The 20,974-nt window shown below is 45.2% G+C and overlaps 2 protein-coding genes across 5 annotated transcripts; both read left to right on the top strand.

The window, feature by feature from the left end:
• Positions 1 to 973: 973 nt before the first annotated feature.
• xirp1 (xin actin binding repeat containing 1) lies at positions 974 to 15,660 on the top strand. Of its 4 annotated transcripts, XM_086129901.1 has the most exons (9): positions 974 to 1,573; positions 2,085 to 2,241; positions 2,708 to 2,762; positions 2,974 to 3,249; positions 3,490 to 3,568; positions 6,754 to 6,911; positions 7,416 to 7,460; positions 8,697 to 13,121; positions 13,552 to 13,694. In XM_086129901.1, the coding sequence occupies exons 2-9, from the start codon at positions 2,117 to 2,119 to the stop codon at positions 13,552 to 13,554; spliced, it is 5,166 nt and encodes a 1,721-aa protein (XP_085986027.1). In that variant the 5' UTR covers positions 974 to 1,573; positions 2,085 to 2,116; the 3' UTR covers positions 13,555 to 13,694. The 4 variants fall into 4 exon arrangements, with proteins under 4 accessions (XP_085986027.1, XP_085986025.1, XP_085986024.1 ...); XM_086129899.1 differs by having other exon boundaries at positions 980 to 1,573; positions 7,419 to 7,460; positions 8,697 to 15,660; XM_086129898.1 differs by having other exon boundaries at positions 980 to 1,573; positions 8,697 to 15,660.
• An 823-nt stretch (positions 15,661 to 16,483) lies between these two features.
• LOC147194945 (uncharacterized) lies at positions 16,484 to 20,825 on the top strand. The gene is made up of 2 exons (XM_086130195.1): positions 16,484 to 16,610; positions 16,698 to 20,825. Exons 1-2 carry the CDS (start codon positions 16,501 to 16,503, stop codon positions 20,032 to 20,034), a joined length of 3,447 nt encoding a protein of 1,148 aa, XP_085986321.1. The 5' UTR covers positions 16,484 to 16,500; the 3' UTR covers positions 20,035 to 20,825.
• Positions 20,826 to 20,974: the final 149 nt, after the last annotated feature.

Raw genomic sequence — 20,974 nt, 5'->3', positions numbered from 1 at the left:
TGACCTTTCTGACAAATGCAAAAAAAAGTTTCCCGTGTCATGCGTCGTGGACTCAGCAGGAGTGTTCGCCGAAGGATCAAAGATATACTGCGCTCTTCGCTTGTTCCATATGAGTCCATAATTACAGACAAATGTGTTTGTGTGTGTGTGTGTCATTTGAGTACTGAGAGCTTGTGTGTTCTTAGAATTCCAGCCCAGTTTTGTGCTGTTGGTGTCTGCTGTCACGTGTGGTTCCATGTGAGTACTGGTCGGAGCGGGCGGCAGGAAGGAGGACTTAACCTGCTCTGCTCTCAGCTGTTCGCATCAGCTCTGACTGGTCTGTGGCGCTGAGTGGGTGTGATTGCGCCCCCATGCACCAGGCCCAACCCATCCACATACTCTCTCAAATGCTTCCTTTGCAAAACACATGCATCACTGACTGGAACGATCATGCGTTATTCAGTAGGAAATACTGCACAACGGAGAGCTGAGTACTGCATTGTGCCGTTTTCCAGCAACGTGATCAAAACTTGCAACTTGTGGGGGACTCATCAATTATTGCACTTGTGTTGCTGACATACTGACCCCAAGTCATGGATACAGTATTATCATTATTATTATAACTATTTTTATGCCACTATTACTATTACCACAACAACAACAATCACAACAACAACAACAACAATTACTACTACTACTATTACGTCTGCTACCATTACTTTTTAATGAGCGTTCTAAAAGAAGAACAGATGATTAAATAATAAAAGCGCTTTCACCACGTTGAACGTGAAAGAAGGGCGTTACTCTGACGCCACCTGTTGGCCACAATAGGATAACGTTTAAACTTTGTCCTGCACTGGATCCGTCACGGCCGCTCGTCTCCACTAGAGGTCAGAAGAGTCCCTGCTCGTGTCGAGTAACTCGAGGAGGTCACGAGGCCTTTGAGGAGGGAAACCTTCGTTCTCTTGTTACGTTAGAATTCATTTACCAATTATGTAATGCAATAAATAACAATTTAAATGTATATGTGAATGTTTCCTGTTTATAATAGCTGAATTAATCTTTTGTTATTATTATTCTATTGAGGCAGACCGGAAATGGGACTGCAAAGCGGCTAATCGGAACTCCTGTTGGAGTCATGAAACAAGTATGGCAAGTATGTTTAGCGCAGAAAAAAAAATGCTGTCACTTGGTGTTTTGTCATGAGATACAGAACCAGAGCGCCTGCGCCAGGAATTTCAACCCCCGCCGAGTTTGACTGGGGCAGCTGTCGTAGGGCACGCAAGTCTCTGATTTCACAGCTTTTCATGATCATGTACACAAATCCAATCTAGTTATAGAGAGACACTTATTTGTAAATCGACCATCTGGTAGCTCATTTTCACATCCTTTGTTATATGGGGTAATCAAAAGGCTTTATTGTATTGTATCGGTGATTTTTATGATGGCCAATATCATCCCTGTATGACTGCAATCACAAGGTTTTAAGAGGACTTTGGACAAACGAAGGAGTCTCTGTCTTCTGAGAGGTGCTCCTGACGCACACTTCTCCTGGCCGGGCACCGATGCACATGTCACTTCACCTTCTCTGGAGGTATGTGATTCATGATTTTCTTTACATTGTGTCGCATTACATTAGCTTTATGCTATGATGGACTTTGAGTTGGGGTGTCTGGGAATGCTCTCCTTTGATGATACAGAACACACATTTGCCAATTTCCAACAAAAAAATATTCTTATTCAGAACAATGATCATTCATTTAGAATAATTTGCTTCTGCAACAACTACTTTTGAAATGTTTCTTTTTCATGTGATCTAATGCCACACGTTTACATTCAAATGGCTTCGAAGGGTTTGTGGAACGCCATAAACATTAACGGAGTCACATGATTGTCTGTGTGACTGCCTGCTATATAATAACCAAGTCCGGCTACTTGCTTAGATTCTAGCACAATTCTCGACACAAGCACATATAAGTTGTAAATGTAATATTTGTGCCTCAGCAAAAAAATAAAAACAAAACTGGTATGAGCTACTGGGCGTCGCTGTTTTTATAGATGTTCATTTATTTGCATTTAAAAATTCACACTTCATTTCTTCACAGACAAACATTGCCTTAATTCTAGCTGCTTCCGGATGGAGACGATTGTCCTGAGAAGGACGCAGTCCTTGAGGAGCCTCTCGTGGGTTCAGGAGAGCTCACGGGGCACGCCAGCTCCCACCCGCTGCGACAGAAAGTCTGTATTGCAGCTGGTTCATCAGTAAGTCCCGCAATGTGCAGAGCTGCATTTGCAGGGCCACTTCATCCATTTTCGAATCCGTTGGTCCTCGCGAGGGTCGCGGGCGTGCCGGAGACTATACCAGTTGTCTTCGGGCAGGAGGCGGGGGGGGGGGCACCCTGAACTCATTGGCAGCCAATCGCAGGCAGTGCCGCCCTCCAAACTTGAAATAGTGACAAGGCGTTTATAAATGAAATGTATTATTATTATTATAAATCACAGGACAAATCCTCAACTCCTTCAGAGGATCATATTAGCATTTTGCTGCTCAGTATATCTTGGTTATTCTGAATGACACGCTCGAGAACAGTCTTTATGATGTGAAGCTTTGAGGGCAACTGATGCAGCTCTCGTTTTTGGATTCAACGTTGTGTTTCAAAGGGATAAACAATTTCTAATAGTAACATCATTACAAATGTGAGAATCTCAGTTTTTTTTCTTTCCTCAGTTACCAAAGCTGTGGTGAACAAAGGAGTCAAGAATATATGACACATAAATTCCAGGTAAAACACATGGAATAATAATACCTGTCCACACAATTCATTACAGCATTCCCCTACATAGCCACAATCCCCCTAAATAAATTTCTAGGGAGGTGACGATTTCTCGCAGATTAGCGCTATTTGTGGCAGGGCTCTGACGTGAATAGTGGGGGAACACTGTATTTTATTAATACAATTTGAAAATAAAAAACACCTCAAATATATTTTTCAGGCATCGGACCGATTTTCAGGAGGATGGAGAGGACCAGAGAACAGAGAAAATGTGGCCCTAGCGGGATCTTTACAAAGCGCAGGATTGTCAAGAAGTCGCTCCATGGACTTCATCCCTCAGAGGGAGAACTCGGGTACCAGAGCTCTGTGTGAGCTCTTCGAGTCCAAGGCCAAGCTGCAGCAAAAGTCCGGTAGCTCATCATCGTCTGCAAGAAATGGCAAGAAAGGAGGAGACCGCCCCCTGCAGGATCGGAGTAGTAACAACACCAGTGCTCAGGTGCGTTAGTTCTGTGCGTTTGTAAGAGACTCGGGTGCAACTGAATGCCTCGTACTGGCAGCAGTAAACTTCAACACAGTCCTAATTAATGTATTGGTCATGTTTCTCACTTCACACATATTTTTCTGTAGGCTTAGTGTTGAAGCACGGTTATCGCAGCGCTCGCCGTATAAATCTGTATAATACTCAAGAAAGTGGATGAATGAGGGCATTTCTTGTTTGCTCATGTTACTATTCTAGAGGCTGACCCCATTGGAGGGAGGAAGGACCACAAATGGCCTCCCAAAGTCTGACAACAAAGTTTCCAGATACTCATACGGTGAGGTGTGGTGCTCATTTTCACGTTCATAGGCACATGTGTAAAGGCCCACAGGCCACCGCGTAAGTTCTATATTCGAGTACCGTGTAGTGACCCAGAAGCCCTCCTGCCCCTCAAGGTCTCGAAAAAGTGCACGTCACCCTTGGCTCAGCAGTGTTCGGTTGCCCTTGGCATGAATCAACTAAAAAAAGATGAGGATGTCGTGGTGTAAATACATAACTATGCGCATGGCACAGCCGCTTAAGATAGGAGTGACACCCGTGCTGACGGATTATGACGCAGCCTTTGGCCCTGTGACCGCACCATCTCTGGGCACTCTTGGTGTTTTGACACTGGGTTGCGTCAACTTTGACCTGGTGTAAGACGAGGAGGTACAAATTAATTGTCTGTGGATGACAACAAAAGCTCCGGTAAAGTGATACAACATTTAATTGTTTTTTTTTTTAATCCACTTTATCACAAAATATTTGTCCTTCTTTGTTTCGTTGCCCTCAAACCACCCAATGACACGTATCGGGGGGGCTTTTATAGGGAAGAACAACGTATTGGTGGGAATGGGAGATGGAGGGGTGCCCCAGTACTTTGGTGACGAACAGAGGTGACTGACTCAGTCGAGTAGCAACCGCCAGCCACCCACCCAAAATAGACGCTCTTAGGTTGGGGTGGGGGCGGCGGCCCTGATAAAAATCAGCTGTCGCCGGCCGAGGCCAGTGGAGTGCAGAGAGTCAGTGTGGGGTGAAACGCAGAGAGAGGCGTCAGCCTTCATCGCATATCGCTGAGGCATCGGGAGCGAGCGCTCGCGACACAGCACAAATACGGCCATTGGATAAAACCTTCGTGAGTATTTTATTATTCTTGTGTAGTCAGATGAGTAGCCTCCTCTTATATTCAAATTAGTTGGTGATTTCTAACAGGAAAAATAATTCAGCAATATTAATAGCAATGAATATGTGAAAAGTTATGTCAGCATGTGAAGCGTAACATTGAATTGGATTCATCATTAAACAAATGTATATTTTCTTTAAATGTTCACTCACTAGACACTTCATTACATAGTCATGCGGACACGAAAACAACAGATGAAACGACAGGCTCTGATTTTGAAATATAACACGACTCAGTTTTGACTGACACCCTCAAAAAAGTTGGAATTGAATAATGAGTCTAGAATGGTTACGCTATCTACTGTAGCATACAGAGGGCCAAATTATCGGAAACACACCTCAGTATGATACAGTGCTGCGTCTGTACACTTTAGCGCATCAATAAATTGCAAATCAAATTCCCGACCAGTGAAAAATGAGCATTATATTTTCAAATCGAATACTTTATGAAAACAGCTCTGGTATTGAATGTCAGACTATGCAAGTGGAGCTTATGTTTTGAGCAACGACTCTTAGGCGTGTCGCTTTTTAAAGTCGCTTTTCAAAGTGCGGTATAATAATGTACCAAGAAGAAGAAGAAGAAGAAGAATCATGCGACATGTGACGTTGTTAAAGAACCAGCTAGCGTTAGCTTAGCAATAGGCTATCAAAACAATCTGTTCTTATTGCTTTGCTAACGTTATGAACTGTGTGACAAAAAAATGCTAAATTAGCTAATGTTAACCATGCAATGACCATTTACAGCTCATTTTTTAATTGTTTTTTTTTCCAAGACAACACATTCACCTTAATTAATTAATCCCCCCCGCCCCCACTTAATAAGACTCGTAGACCAAAATCAAAATCTCAACCAAGACTTTATCGTCTCTATTTACATCAGCATCCGCAGAGGTTGAAAAAAGTAATGGGCCCATTTTGATCAAGGAGTTGAAATGACAGATCGGTTTCCAGGTGTGGGACGTAAAAGTGAAAAGTCACGATTCAAATAAATAGCAACGACTTCGCACCACTGCGAGTTTAACACACTATGGCGGTGTTATTTAGGTGTTATATGGGTGGCCTCTTGAGCAAAGCGGTGTTCATTACAGTCTGCGAATGTGGAAACAATCACCAACAGCTGATGGTCGAGAAGGCGGCGCCCAAGAGAGAATTCCAACCACATTTTCACCATCATTCGAACAGCTGATATTGGGCCACAACACCCTGACATTACTGAACTGCTAATAGCTTCTCCCAATTCCTTGAGAATGATCCCCTGATATGTTGGAAGAAATAGCTTCAACTTCAATCCTGGCAAATCATTCAGATGAACAAGATGCATTGGAAAAAACCTTTGCTGTCCAGAACTTTGAAATTAGTGACGACTACACTTTGCAAATGAGTGTTTCATCAGTCTGTAACAGAGGTGTGAGTAATTATACAAGGGACCAAGTTGACCTCTCGGTGCCTCATTCTGTCTGCTCACCCAGCGATGAAAATGTTTTAAATCCGGACTAGTGAGAGGCGTCAGCTTGCTGCTCAGGCCTTTTGTCCTGCTAGGGCTTACTGCGTGAAAAGAGGAGGCATGTCCAAATGTGTCCATGATTTACAGCTGGAAAGGATGTCATTCATAGCATGAGCTGTTGACGCCCAATATATGTATAGATATAGATATAGATATCATTATATCTATCTGTCTATCTATATATATCCCATCTCCACAAGTGCTGCAGTGAAATTCTGCCTCTGGTTAAAAGTAGGATCCGTTTGTTGCTTTTCCTGAGGTCGGTTGGTGGCATTCTTTCAGGCCAGGTGTTGATCATTGAATGGCACGGAGCTCACATGAACAATGTGCAAACAATCTCTGGCGCTACAGCTGAGATAGCAGTTGCTGTGGGGTTTTTTTTATTTTTTTTTAATCCCCTTCTTGGGCATCAGTCAATTGTTGCTGTTGACTCCAGGCATGCACGTCTGAGTCTTTTCTGTCATGTCAGTTGGTACGAGCACAATGATCTTCGGATGTCTGTGTCACAACAAGTCTGTCAGATTCTGTAAGTTGCTTCAAACCTCAGTGTGAGTGCTGAACTCTCAGGGAGGGCGACCTTAATGTTTTCCACTAATTGTGCGGAATCATGGTAAACTGATGGACGCGATTCCACTTGTCACTATAAATACATGCACGGTGAACAGTACCATAAATGGGCACACGGTGTTTCTGCCACCAAACACATTATACGATATTTTTTGTTTTGAGAATGGGGTAGACTGTATTCCATTATTCCTGACCGTTTTCCCTCATTTGTCCCTTTTTTAATTTTGCAGATGACAAATATCGTACATTTACACCAGTGATCAAGAGGGCCATCCTAACAACACAAGATAGCGATAGCATACCAACTCGCTCCTCTGTTCAAGACAAGTCAGCTCTCTATCTGTCAAGAGCAGCACCCACTGACTCCATTGGAGGTTCCACACAATCGGTGAGTTCCTGAAATGCCTCTCATTCCTCCCCGCATGGCGCACCCGCGGGTTTCAATAGGAACTGAACGCTATTTTCTTTCAAATGGAACTGTTCGACATTGTCAATACATCTGCTGTATCATCTACAGCATAGGTGTCAAACTCAGGTCCTGGAGGGCCGCTGCCCTGCATGTTTTCCAAGTCTCCCTGTTGCAACACACCTGATTCAAATGATCAGATCATCAGCAAGCTCTGCGCAAGCCTGACATTGAACCTGTTCATTTGAATCAGGTGTGTTGCAATAGGGAGACTTGGGAAAACATGCAGGGCAGCGGCCCTCCAGGACCTGAGTTTGACACCTATGATCTACAGCATTAATCACCGCCATTGACGACAGAAGTCGAAGGTCCGTTATTTTAACTGGGCTGGCAGTGAATGAGTGAAAAATGTAAAAATAAAAAAACGTTTTGTTCATAATCGAATGTGATTTGACATCACACCTAAGCAACATTTCTGTTTCTCAGCAGGGATTGACTGGCGCATCAGGAGCAAGGATGAAAAGCAGCAAGGTACATCTTGAGTGTCTTTTTGTGTGTTTCTGAACGAGTGGATTACAACTGACCCTGTGCTTGCTTGACTAAAGAGACGCTTACCTCCAAATTTCCTTCATTGTCATAAAATAAAATACATGAATGATGATGATGATTATCAAAACAAATAAATAAAAATGAAAAAAAAACATCTTTACTTACTGTGAGTGTCACAGTCATAGACTAGTAACTTGTGACATTTATACAACTACATTTTAGATGTTTGCATGATAAATGCACAGAAATTTCTGTCGGGAAAAAATGCTTTATGGTCCTTGGTGGGCAAAGTTATTGAATTTGATGTCAAATGGATATGTTACATGATGCCCTGAACAATGTAAAGTGAGATGATACTATTACAGGTCGTCCACAGTAATACACAGACACTCTTCTCAAAGTTTCTCAAGTTGGGGATATTCAGATTGCGGGTGAAATTTCAGTATGAACCCACAATTCACTACAACCTTTAAAGGTGAAATAAATGTTAAATTCATTTTTGCACAACTTATCTCTTCACTAACAAGGAGGCAAAATTCCCAACAGACGTTTGACACGTGAATCAATCAATCCATTTAACAATTGGTATTTGAACACGCTGTTCACATTTCGACCAAATGAGACCAAGAAAATAATGAACCATTGATTTACATTAGGTTGCCTCGGAGATAAAGAGAGACTGGAAGCGTCACAAAAAGGCATAGATGTGGTAATCTGTGGGGTGGGAGTTGACTATTGCGATCCCCCCCACCCACGCCCCTCCTTGTTAGAGAACCGAAAGTTGTGGAAAAAAGTACTAAACCAGCAAACAGTTGCACATATGCATGCAAATGTTCTGAGAAGATCCAATGGAGCACACACGTAAGGGTTACAGTGCATTCGAAGTTCATCCTAAAACTTCCCTCAAAAGATCAGCGTCTCAAACACTTTTTAAGTCGTGTATGCGGAAGAGAACAAAGACGGGTTGTTTTTGGAAGAAGAACTTTGCTCCGCTAACAGCTGTGTGTAGTGTTTTCCTTAACCTTGGTGTGATGAGGATGCTTTGCCGTGACAAACATCATGTGATCATACAGAAAGGTAATGTATGACTTGACTTACATACTAATTGCATGCAATTTTAAACATACGCGTCGCGTCTAATATTGGTTCTTCTGAATGAGTACTGACATGATTGCATGTTCTGTTTTTGTTTTTTTGTTTTTTTATTTCCATTTTAAGATGGCTGAGGCAGCCCGGAAAGTCACAGTTTTGGAATCATCTCATGATGAAGACGAACTTCCCCTCCCACCACCACCTCCTCCTCCTCCTATACCGGCAAGGCCCCTTGACTATGAGGGGTCCTCACCACTAATCAGCCTGCCCGTCCCTCCACCTAAAGAAACCTTTTCCACTTACTACCAACAAAGGCAGAAGAGTGAACTGAAGAGGCTCTTTAAACACATCCACCCAGATATCAGACATCTTGGCGATGCTGTCGATGATGACATCATGAAGGCCGTGCGCTCAGACGACACTGAGGCAACAGCGGCGTATCCGGCTGAAGTGCAGTCAATGAGGTGGATCTTTGAAAACTGGAATCTGGATAGCATTGGGGATCCTCATGCAACCAGGAAAATGCTGGATGAAGAAAACTTCACCGGAGGAAATGTCAGAGGCACCTCCTCCATGTTTGAGCACTGCGATAACAGACCTCTGGTTTCAGAGGCATTTACTCAAAGGCAGACTTCAGTAAGAGGGGATGTGAGAACGTCTACCTGGCTCTTTGAAACACAGCCCTTAGATTCCCTGAACAAAAAAGATGGAGACCTGGTTGAAGCCGTGTTGAAAGAGCCCATCCAGCCAGGAGATGTAAGTGGGGCACGTCTGCTTTTTGAGACCAAACCGCTAAGTGACTTTGGGCGCTGTAACTCCATAGAGGACAATGACTTCTTGAAACTGATGTCCGAGCTACAGGAGCAAAAAGGCGATGTCCAAAAGACTGTGAAACTCTTTCAGGCAGAACCTAGCTGTGCCATTCGAGACAAAAGTGGCAATATCCATACAATCAAATCCATCTGTCGGGAGGAGATCAAGAATGGAAACACGAGCAGTGCCCGTTGGTTGTTCGAAACCCAGCCTTTGGACCTGATTAACAAAGAAAACGATGGCGTGAAAATAATTCGGGGCATATCTCTGGAGGAGGGACACCGAGGAGGAGTGGACAGAAAGAGATGGATGTTTGAAACTCAGTCATTCGATGATATAAAAGAGGTCGCGGGAGCGGACGAGTTTAAGGGCACCCTGGCTGACTGCACGAGAGAGGCTGATGTGACCAACAAGGCAAAGCTCTTTGAGACACAACCTCTGTCAACGCTGAGAGGAAATACAGAGGAAAAGACGCTGGAAAAGGACACAATTATCGGAGGGGATGTCAAGACATCTCTTTGGCTGTTTGAAACTCAACCCATGGAGACTCTGAACGATAGCTATGAAGTTGGGCGTTTGAAGAAAATTACCCTTTCAGCTGATGAACAAGGTGCGATTAAAGACAAAAAGATCATATTTGAGAGTCGTGGCACTGAAAAGAGCTCCTCGGCAAAACAACAAGCCACTGAAAGGGGTGATGTTATGGGGTTCAAGCAACTTTTTGAAACAATTCCGTTAAGTAAAATTTCTCAGTGCAGTGAGGAGAACAACGCATCAGAAAATCACAGGGCTGAGAATTCTCCTCTGTATGCTATAAAAGACAGTTCTGGGAATTTCCACAAGATAACAACCGTCAGCCGTGAGGAATTCATCAAGGGAAAGGTCCAAAACTACAAGTGGATGTTTGAGACCAAGCCTCTACATGAACTGACGGAAGGAAAGGAAAACGTTGAGGTAATCAAAGGCATTACAAGGGAAGAAGACACCGCGGGTGACGTCAAGTTGGCAAAGTGGCTTTTTGAAACCCAGACGATCGATGGAATTCATTCCAAGTTCAACCAGATGGAGCCAAGCGATTCCGTTGGAGCCATGCCTTGCAAAGGGGATGTCAAGGCATGCAAATGGCTCTTTGAGACCCAACCAATGGACGTTTTGTATGACAAATCTGAGAAAGTGAATGACAAAGAGACCATTGACAATGCTAGCGTTAAATCAATTACGTGGCTTTTTGAATCACAGCCTTTAGACAGCATAAAAGATGGCGAGGAGTACAATTTGAACCTCTGTGGCACCATACGGGATTCTGGAAAACCCAAGACGGGTGGTCAAACAGTCAAACACCTCTTTGAAACAGAGACCCTGGACAGAACAAGAACTGACCAGACGGAACAAGATGTAAGATGCGTCAGCCAAGTTAACTTTCAGTCAGGAGACGTCTCACGAGTGAAAGAGCTTTTTGAATCCCAGTCCCTTGATGAAATCGGATCAGAAATGGCGACAGTATGCAGTGAACACGATGACGACGATCGCATCCAGAAAGGGTCGGTCCACAAATTCACTTGGCTGTTTGAGAACTGTCCCATGAACGCACTCAACAAAGACGACGATGGCGCAAAGATTCAGGAGTTTAGTGAAGCTGTGAGCGGGGATGTGAAGAGCAAAAAGTTTATATTTGAAACCTCATCGCTGGACAAAATCCACGAGCACCCTCTTGAGCAGAAGTCGGTCGGTTTGGAACAGCCGGAGAGTGATGTTGATGTGAAGTCCAGTACGATGATGTTTGAGTCCCTGCCACTATACGCCATTCGGGACAAAGAGGGACAGTTTCATGAAGTGACAACTGTGAAAAAGGATGAGGTCTTAAGTGGGGATGTGAGAGGCGCCAGGTGGATGTTTGAGACGAAGCCCCTCGAGGCCATCAAGGCAGAAAATGACGTTTATGTGATCCGAGCTGTCACTCAAGAGGATGTCGAGAAAGGAGATGTCAAATCAGCCAGATGGAAGTTCGAGACACAACCACTGGACTCCTTTGCCAGCAGAGAAGAACCTTCTGTTAAGGTCGCTGAAGACTTTGGGAGCTGTAATGTGCAGGTCAATAAAAAGATATTTGAATCTGAGGAATCAAACAACAAGTTTGTAAGAATGGTTAGCGTCACCGACGTTCAGCGTGGAGATGTTCGGACCTCCACCTGGCTCTTTGAAAATCAAACCATTGACAGTCTCAGAGGAGAGCCTCAAGAGCAAGGTCCGGTCAAAACAGTTCACAGAGAAGACAGCCAGAAAGGAGACGTGAAACGATGCACTTGGCTGTTTGAATCACAGCCGTTGGATAAAATCAAGGAGCCGGAAGAGACACCTTTCCAAGGCTCTGAGGAAATCATCCCAAAAGCTGACGTCAAGTGCACGACCTGGCTTTTTGAGACAACTCCGCTGGACAAAATCACCTCCAGCAGTGTCACTGACACCATGTCCTTCTTAAGTGAATCGAATGTGGTGCTCTCAAGTGGCATATTAATTGAAGCAAAAGAAGGGCAAAATGTTACTATGGCAAAATTCACTCTGGGAAGCACTCGTGAAGTCCAAATTCAGAAAGAAGAAGTTGTTGAGGGCAATCTGCGAAACATCATTTTACAGCTCTTGCTTAAACCAAGCAACACACAAGTTACACTTCTTAGAGAAGTGGAAAAGGGAAAAGTGAATAGCACTGTGGTCCATCTTCCAGTCTGTCAGTCATCTACGGGTACAGCCATTGATCGGGATCAAATATTACAAAACACCGTTCGGATGATTGATGAATTACTTACCCAAGGTAATAACTTCAAGAAAGGAATCCTAATGCAAGAGGCCGCTGGCGGACAACCAGATATGTCTGTCTATTCGCTCATCAGCGATGGTGAAAGCGATACTGAAAGTCATGTCATTGAAAAGGGGGATGTCAAGTCTGCCATTGGAAATCTGTTAGCAACAGCCAGCAGTCGGAGGGCTGCAACGACGTGTCGAATCGATGAAAATGAGAAGGGGAATGTCAACTTGTACAAAAGTTGCATTGAGAAAGGGGATCTGCAGTACCTGAAAAGCCTTCATTCGGAGGCGTCAGAAGACGACGCTGATCACGGAACTCTTGACCAGGAGCAAATTGAAATTATACAGGGGGATGTGAGGGAGGCAAAAAGAAGTCTCTGTCGGAATAAGGAAACAGTGGAACGGACTATTTCGGATGTTCTGCCGGGGGACGTGAAGAACACCAAAAAAGTCTTTTCAACAGAGTGCTCATTCACCGCTGAAAACAGCATCCCGCGCGATGAAATCATTCCTGGGGATGTTTTGACAGCAAAGCAGCAACTTGCAGCAAAGCAATCCGTGGCGGTTGAGAAAGAGGAAATTGTGGCTGGAGACATTAAGGCGTCAATACAGTCATTGGAACGCGCAAAGCAACAGAGTATGAATGTGGAACGGGAGAACATTACACCCGGAACTATTTATGATATGGACTTGTCATCTAAGGGCCTTGAACCAGAAGGAAGTCAAGTACAAAAGGAGACCATCGTATCCGGAGATGTGAAGGCAGCTAAAAAGTCCCTGCAGCTGGCCAAGCAGCAAAGCATGCAAGTCGAACGGGAGGCGATTGCCCCCGGAAAAATATACAACCTGGATGTCTCCGCACAAGAAGGAAGATCGAAGGCGGTTACGCAGTCAGCTTCGTCCTCCGGAAGCCACCGAATCAAGACTTGCCCACAGGTCAGTGATGGGGTCAAAGATTTGGAAAGCCATGTTTCCTTAGACGTTTGCCAACACGGAGACATATCCAATAGTGCGGGGCTAATCAATGGTAGTGCATCAGAACCACATTTTGTAAGTTATGAGTGTAACGGTCTGATAACGGAAGATGAGCCAGAAGGAGATGTGAAGTCAGCAATTAGATGTCTGCAGAGTGCAGCAATGACGCAGAAGCTCCCAGATAAAGAAGCTGTCGTAAGAGGTAATGTCCACCTAGCGTTGCGATCGCTTGAGAGGTCTCATGTAAATGTCTCCAAGGGAGACTTTAAATCAGCAATGCTTTACAGGAATTCAGGGAAAGCTTGTTCGGAAAGGAACAAAGCCGTTCACGAGCGGAGCGTTGTGGTGTCCATGCCGCCATCTGACACAACATTGTTTCCTTCAATTTCAGTAACGCGCGAAGGGCAACCGTCGATCACAGCACAGAACTCAACAAGCTACCCGGAACAAAATGGAGGCTTTAAATTGCCCACTTCTGAGGTTGTAACCGCTCCGTCACACCCGCGAAAGAAACCACAGAGCCCGAGGCCAGCTTTGCCACCAAAGCCACAATGGATGAAAGCGGCGGTCGTAGAACCTGTAAATAAAAGCAATCCGGTGCCTCATCAAAATGCTCATCGTTATGCACAGCTTCCCACCGACAAGTTGATTGAAGACACAAGCTGCACGCCTGCACCGAGGGACGAAAAATCAAACCGCCACCCGACAAAGTCAAATTCCACTGAATCAAAGACGGGGAGAAAAGTCATCCGGAAAATGAATGCGGCGGAGGAGATGCACGAGTGCGCGAAAGATCATGAGAACAATTCCAAGCATGAACTGAACATGAGCTCGCAGGCTGCGTTCACTGATTTTGATCAAACGGGCGGTGGGACCCTGAACAAAAACGGCAAGAGCCCCCAAAATGTCGTGAATGTCAAAGGTGAGGTGAAGAAACCATCGAAACACACAGGCACCGCTCAACACTGCAGTTCAAACCTCTCGCCTCCGGATAAACAACACTTCAAGAGGGATGGGTCCGAGACAAACAGTCCAGCGAGCGCGTGCCAAACAGCAAAAAACGCCAATGACAATGAGAACAAAGTCGTTTTACGACAGAAGAAAGTCGGCGAGACGGAGAGTCAGAGACGACAGAGGCTTTCCGTGCACATGGAAGAGATCATGAAAGGAAACGTGAAGGCCGCCATGGAAATTTTTGAAAGTATGAGGAAACGAGAGGAACTCAAGGGAATCTTGTCTCAGGTGCAAGAGATTGAAGGACAAAACAGGAATGCAGAGGTGAGCTCGTTTAAGACATTTTGCAACAACGTCCCCGGTCGGACGGTCCCATCGAGCGACGATTCAAAGCAAAGCAAATTGGATACACGGGATGACGACCTCGAAAGTGTTTCTTCGGTGGAAACCGCATTTGAGGATTTGGAGAAGGCAAGCAAGGAAATCATAAACCTGAAAGAGCAAACTTTGGCCAAGCTCCTTGACATCGAGGAGGCCATTAAAAAGGCGCTGTACTCCGTTTCCAACCTGAAATCTGAGGCGGACATCGCAGGCTTGTCAGGACTCTTTGATGAATCCTTGAAGTCAGAGCAACACGTTCAACCCGCCAGCAATATCCGGAAAATCAGCATCGTGTCAAGCAAGGCCAAATCGGGTCAAGGAAACACACGCACAAGGAGTCACCCCGGTGACTCAAGTCTGCCCACGCAAGAAGCAGCCAGGCAAGCAAACAACAAGGTTCTTAGCCAGTCATATTCCCAGTCGTCACCGTCGTTTATTTCCATTCATTCGGCTGCCCGAAAGCCTGTCGAACCACCATTGAAGGCCACCGTGTCAACATTCAAACTAGCAGCGGAGAGGAATGGGCAAGAGGGCCCAGCAGAACGCAAGGTCAGCGTGCTGGAGGTGCAAACAGCTCCGGAGGAACCCGAGGGAATCTTTGGCACAAAGACCGTCAGTGAAACATACAAAGAGACGGACGGCTTTGGCAACGTGTTTGTATCTTCCGTCACGTCGACATTTGTCACCAAACAGTCCACTGACGAATCGGCCGCTGTGTTTGAGGTGGGAGGGGCCCCAAATGCATTTGAAGTCGTGACATCCCCGTTACTGCAAACGTCTCGTCGCCCTTCTGAGGACGAGGCGCCGAGTCATACCAATGAGAAAGGGAAAGGGTTTGTCACATTTAGCCAACCCAAGGAAAAATGGTGAACGGACGCATCTCGCCAAGAAATTCCATTTGTGTTTTCGGGTTTTGTTTAGCCCCCCCCCCCCCCCCCAAAAGTTGCTTTTTATTGAAGAAACTTTTGTCTTAGAGCTTTTTATACTGTAACCATAAAATGTTGAATTCTTTTGAATGAAGCAAACATAGCTGACACTGTACGGCTTTGTGTAACATGTTCAATAAATTGCAGTTGTCTTGTGTTTATCACAAAAGGGATGGACATTCAGAATTGACAAATGGGTATTAAAGTGACTTTTTTTTTTAATAAAATATTACAACATGCATCTATTTATTTTAAGTTGACGTCATTTGTCAGAACGCGCCACACAACGGTATATTGATTTTTTTAAAAAAAACAGTGTTATTTATGCTGTGAGTATATGGAGCAGGCGGCCCGGTGGACGAGTGGTTAGCGCGTTGACCTCAGAGTGCAGGTCGTGGGTTCAATCCCGGCTCCGGCCTTCCTGTGTGGAGTTTGCATGTTCTCCCCAGGCCTGCGTAGGTTTTCTCCGGGTACTCCGGTTTCCTCCCACATTCCCAAAACATGCATGGCAGGGTGACTGAAACTCAAAATTGTCCCAAGGTGTGAGTGTGAGTGTGGATGGTTGTTTGTCTCTGTGTGCCCTGCGATTGGCTGGCATACGGTCCAGGGTGTCCCCCGCCTACTGCCCGAAGACGGCTAGGATAGGCTCCAGTCCCCCATGCATTCGGTTGCCAAAGCATTCTGCGCATTCTCGATGGCACTTGGCCATCTCCTCTGACTCGCGAGACATATCGGCAAACACAAGTAGACGTTCTTGCACCAACACGGCTTCGACAAGTTCATCAAGTGATCAAGTAAGTGCTGCTTATCGGAAGCAAAAGCGGCGAGCGAATCCGTGCGCCCAACAAAATCCAATGCAACGCTACTGACACCGCACAAAGCCACCTGAGGCTAACTTTCAGACTTAAATGGGTGGACAACCACTCCACAGACAGCTATTTGTATAAAAACAACAATTTCATTCATATACTGTGGCTTTAGGTCTCTGTGGGAATGAAAACAGAACATTTAGGTCTTAAAATGTTCCATTTGTTGCTACTTTGTCTCCATCGTTATAGTTCTTCTCACCTGCCAAGGAAATGTGTTCAGCCTGTTTGATGCCGGTGTATCCAGTGGAAAAAATGGTGGCCAATAAACTTATCCTGCACAAAAGCTGTTTCTGCTGCAAACACTGTCAGAAGAAGCTCAGGTGAGACAAATTCAAGACCGTATTTTAAATCACTCAATTCGGTTAGCATTTCGAGTTATTCTTTTTTCTTTTTTTCCCCAATTGCAGCATTCACAACTATTCCTCTCTTTATGGCGAGTTCTACTGCATGTGTCACTACCAACAGCTTTTTAAAAGAAAGGGAAATTATGATGAGGGATTCGGGCGCACGCAGCACAAAGACCGCTGGCTTCAAAAAGATAAACGCATGGATGAACCTGACACCGCACCTGCAGCAAAAATGACAAAAAGCAACTCGAGCGCTTCCACGAGCGCCAGAGAGGCGTTGGCTGAAGTATTTGTCGCAAAGACTCGTGAAACTGAGATCAGACGCGGCAGCCGTGCCGATGTCAGGTGCAAACTGAAAGTTAACTGGCCACCCGAGAAGAAGAAGCCTCCTCTCAATATGAACGCAGCGGATTTGAAACAAAAAGATCACCTTGTGACGTGCGTGCATGACAACGTGTCGGAAATGAGGGAGAAACCTCCGGCAAAGGACAGCACCTGGGAGGACAAAGCTCGCTTCGAGGAACTGAAATTAAGGAGTGGTGCCACAAACAGGAAACATTTTCAAAACAACAATTCCCCGACAAAACTTGACGTGCCTTTTCCTCTGCTAGAAAAAGGAAGCAGATTCTCAGACGCAAAAAAGAAGCAGATAGCAGCTGTGCCTACCAACAATACCAAATTGAGTCAAGCATCTAACAAAGTGGATGCTACTTCGAAAAAAACAAGGAAATCTGTCTGGTTTGCACCGAATGTTGACATTTCTCCCGATGATAATAAGACTCGTCAGCTAGCCTCAGACGATACAGAGGAGGATGTCAGTGGGCTCCAAGTTAAAACCTGCAAGAGTGCAAATGATAATTTTGGCAAAAATGAAACTGAGCAGTCGAGTGACCTTGAAAAAATACAGCATGAACATAAGCCCGCTGTCGAGGCCAATGTTGAGCAAAGTCCAGGCATGCTACATCGCGAGGGCAAAAAAGATGCACTTCTTGGTGACACAGGCGATGATGTCAAAGACATTTCGACTCGTGTGACACAAGAGTCATCTGATAAACTGGACGTAGAGTTGGAAAAAGCAAATCCTCTCACAAAACCAACTGAAACGCTCTCAGAAAGTGTCGGAAGTAAGGACGACAGTACCGCGAAACGGGTTCTTGCAAAAACAAATTCTCCTGTGAGTTCTGCGAAACAGACCGACAGGTCAAAGCTCAGACTAGGATCTTGGTCGAAAGGAAGAAGCGCTTTGTCAAAGCTCTTTGCTGCCCGTGGCACTGAAAAAAATAGCAAGACCGAAGCAAAAAGTGTCCAGAAAGCAGACGAGAAGCCCGAAGTTGAACTCCCGGGAAAAGTCTTCCAATCATCCTCAGACCAGAATGAAGACACCACAAAATTGGCGACATTTGACAATGAATGTAAAATGCGCACTGGGGATGAGAATACCCGTGCAGCCGATACCATCCGAGTCAAACCTCAGGACTGTGACTCAAACACGCATGAGGGGACGATTCGTGCAGAGCCAGAGCTCCCAACGAGCCAAGCAAGTGAGGACCGAACGGATCTGGTCCAAACAGACACCAGCGAGCAAGATTCAAATGCCACAGATGACAGGAGCAGAGAGACGAGACCCACAGCGCTGGCCGATCCTGAGACGGAGGACCGCATTGGTCTTTCATCCACGGACAGGCACGACTCTCTGGAGTCGACGGATGAACTGCCCGTTGAACCCAATGGAGTTCTCGCTGCCAGTTCTGCCGCTGCTGATCCGCCACTTCCTGGGAACAATCAAGATAAAGATGAGCTCGATGATATGACAAAACCAAAAGACAGAAACATTCAGCACGACTCTCTGGAGTCAACGGATGAACTGCCCGTTGAACCCAACGGAGTTCTCGCTGCCAGTTCTGCCGCTGCTGATCCGCCACTTCCTGGGAACAATCAAGATAAAGATGAGCTCGATGATGCGACAAAACCAAAAGACAGAAACATTCAGCATGACTCTCTGGAGTCGACGGATGAACTGCCCGTTGAACCCAACGGAGTTCTCGCTGCCAGTTCTGCCGCTGCTGATCCGCCACTTCCTGGGAACAATCAAGATAAAGATGAGCTCGATGATGCGACAAAACCAAAAGACAGAAACATTCAGCATGACTCTCTGGAGTCGACGGATGAACTGCCCGTTGAACCCAACGGAGTTCTCGCTGCCAGTTCTGCCGCTGCTGATCCGCCACTTCTTGGGAACAATCAAGATAAAGATGAGCTTGATGATGCGACAAAACCAAAAAACAGAAACATTCAGCATGACTTTCTGGAGTCGACGGATGAACTGCCCGTTGAACCCAACAGAGTTCTCGCTGCCAGTTCTGCCGCTGCTGATCCGCCACTTCCTGGGAACAATCAAGATAAAGATGAGCTCGATGATGCGACAAAACCAAAAGACAGAAACATTCAGCACGACTCTCTGGAGTCAACGGATGAACTGCCCGTTGAACCCAACGGAGTTCTCGCTGCCAGTTATGCCGCTGCTGAGCCGCCACTTCCTGGGAACAATCAAGATAAAGATGAGCTCGATGATGCGACAAAACCAAAAGACAGAAACATTCAGCACGACTCTCTGGAGTCGACGGATGAACTGCCCGTTGAACCCAACGGAGTTCTCGCTGCCAGTTCTGCCGCTGCTGATCCGCCACTTCCTGGGAACAATCAAGATAAAGATGAGCTCGATGATGCGACAAAACCAAAAGACAGAAACATTCAGCACAACACATTTTTGGACGGTATTCAAGAAGCTTCGCGAACCAGTCCGAATCCTCTTGATCAGTTCATTTCCCAGGAGTGTTTGGAGGAGAACCCCGGGGAGGTGATGCTTCCGGTCGCCAAGGATGCATCCTCCGAGACGTTTAGCCTGCTTGACACTCAAACGGAATCAACCCACATTGAAGTGCTTGAACCGGTCGAGCAGCAAGCGGCCGCCATCGGTCGGGATGACAATCAAGGCCTTGCAACTTTGACCTCGAGCAGCCTGACGTGCACTCAAGAGTCGGATTTTGACTTGTTCAGCCCAAACAGCCGTTTCCTTAGCGACCAACAACCTGTTTGCGGCCCACCGGTCAGCATCCTTGACGATATCTTTGCAGCGGGCGAAATGCCTGCGAGTGCCGAGCTTCTCGATGCCGGTCCGCCGAATGGGCTGTTGGAGTCGGCGACAAAACCCGCCGCTGTTCCGTCAGATCTTTTCTCACTTGACGTCTTTGCGTTGGGGACACAGTTGCTGCCAATGTGTCACGACTCAAGTGATGTATCTTCACCTTTGAAGTGCGTCATGGAAAAAAACAACACCGAACAAACTGAAGAGAATGATGTGGACAACAGGAAGTGGATGGATGACTTGTTCGGATAAGAGCGGCGCTTAAACGGGATCACTGTTGTCCATCTCATGTTTTTTTTTTTTTACGTTTTCTTTTATTTTTTTAAACAAGGGTTTTCTCAAGAGAAACAAACGATTTACATCTCCAATTACGTTGTGAAATATAAACTGCGCTTTGGAAGAAAATGATTCACAATTTGTTCACTTTACATTCATTAGATACTGTTTATCATGATTTCGTTTGAACAAATGCAGTTGAGCTCAGTGCAATTTGGGATTCTAGTTGCGTGCAAGGAAGTACAAATTTAGAACATTTTGTGAAAATTACTTGTCTTGAATGTACCGTATCATTCCCGTTTGTAATAATCTAGCTACCATATGCTTAAGCGTCCCACATTTCAATCAAACCTTTTTTTCGACCCTCGTGCAGGGTTTATGATGTCATCGTGGTCAGGTCACTTCAATATGTGTTTTCAACTTGAAGTCACTCTATGTTAATGGTAGTACCACAATGGAAATAAACAAAGGATGGATCATGTGAACAAAGATATGTTGCCATTGTTGGGGAAAATAATTTTGAGTATTATCATAAAAAAACGTGTGCCGGGCTCCAGACTGCAATTGCATGTGTGACTAATGAATAAATTTGCTTCTTCATTTACTGAATTCTTCAATATTAGTGTTACTGTTGCTGAGCAACTTCTGCTCCACACTTATGCACATTTATCAGTAGTACAGTAAAAATGAGTGAAAATGTGAATATTTACTTGACAACTGAATATGTGATTCATTTGCGCCCCTAAATATTCAAGTTAGGACCCACAGTGCCCCCAATAAAATGAAGGTAGCCCACAGCTGTGACTTAATCTTTGGTTCGAAGACTGTTCCATTGAAAAAAAAGATTCCAATGTAACACTGTAGTCATCGTATACTGTTTTGATTTATTTGTTTCATTTTTACTTGTTTTTCTCTC

Source organism: Hippocampus guttulatus, chromosome 14, assembly GCF_054856545.1.
Source record: "Hippocampus guttulatus isolate MCC_2025c chromosome 14, RoL_Hgut_1.0, whole genome shotgun sequence".
Taxonomy (NCBI): domain Eukaryota; kingdom Metazoa; phylum Chordata; class Actinopteri; order Syngnathiformes; family Syngnathidae; genus Hippocampus; species Hippocampus guttulatus.
This window is presented reverse-complemented; position numbering and strand designations above follow the sequence as displayed.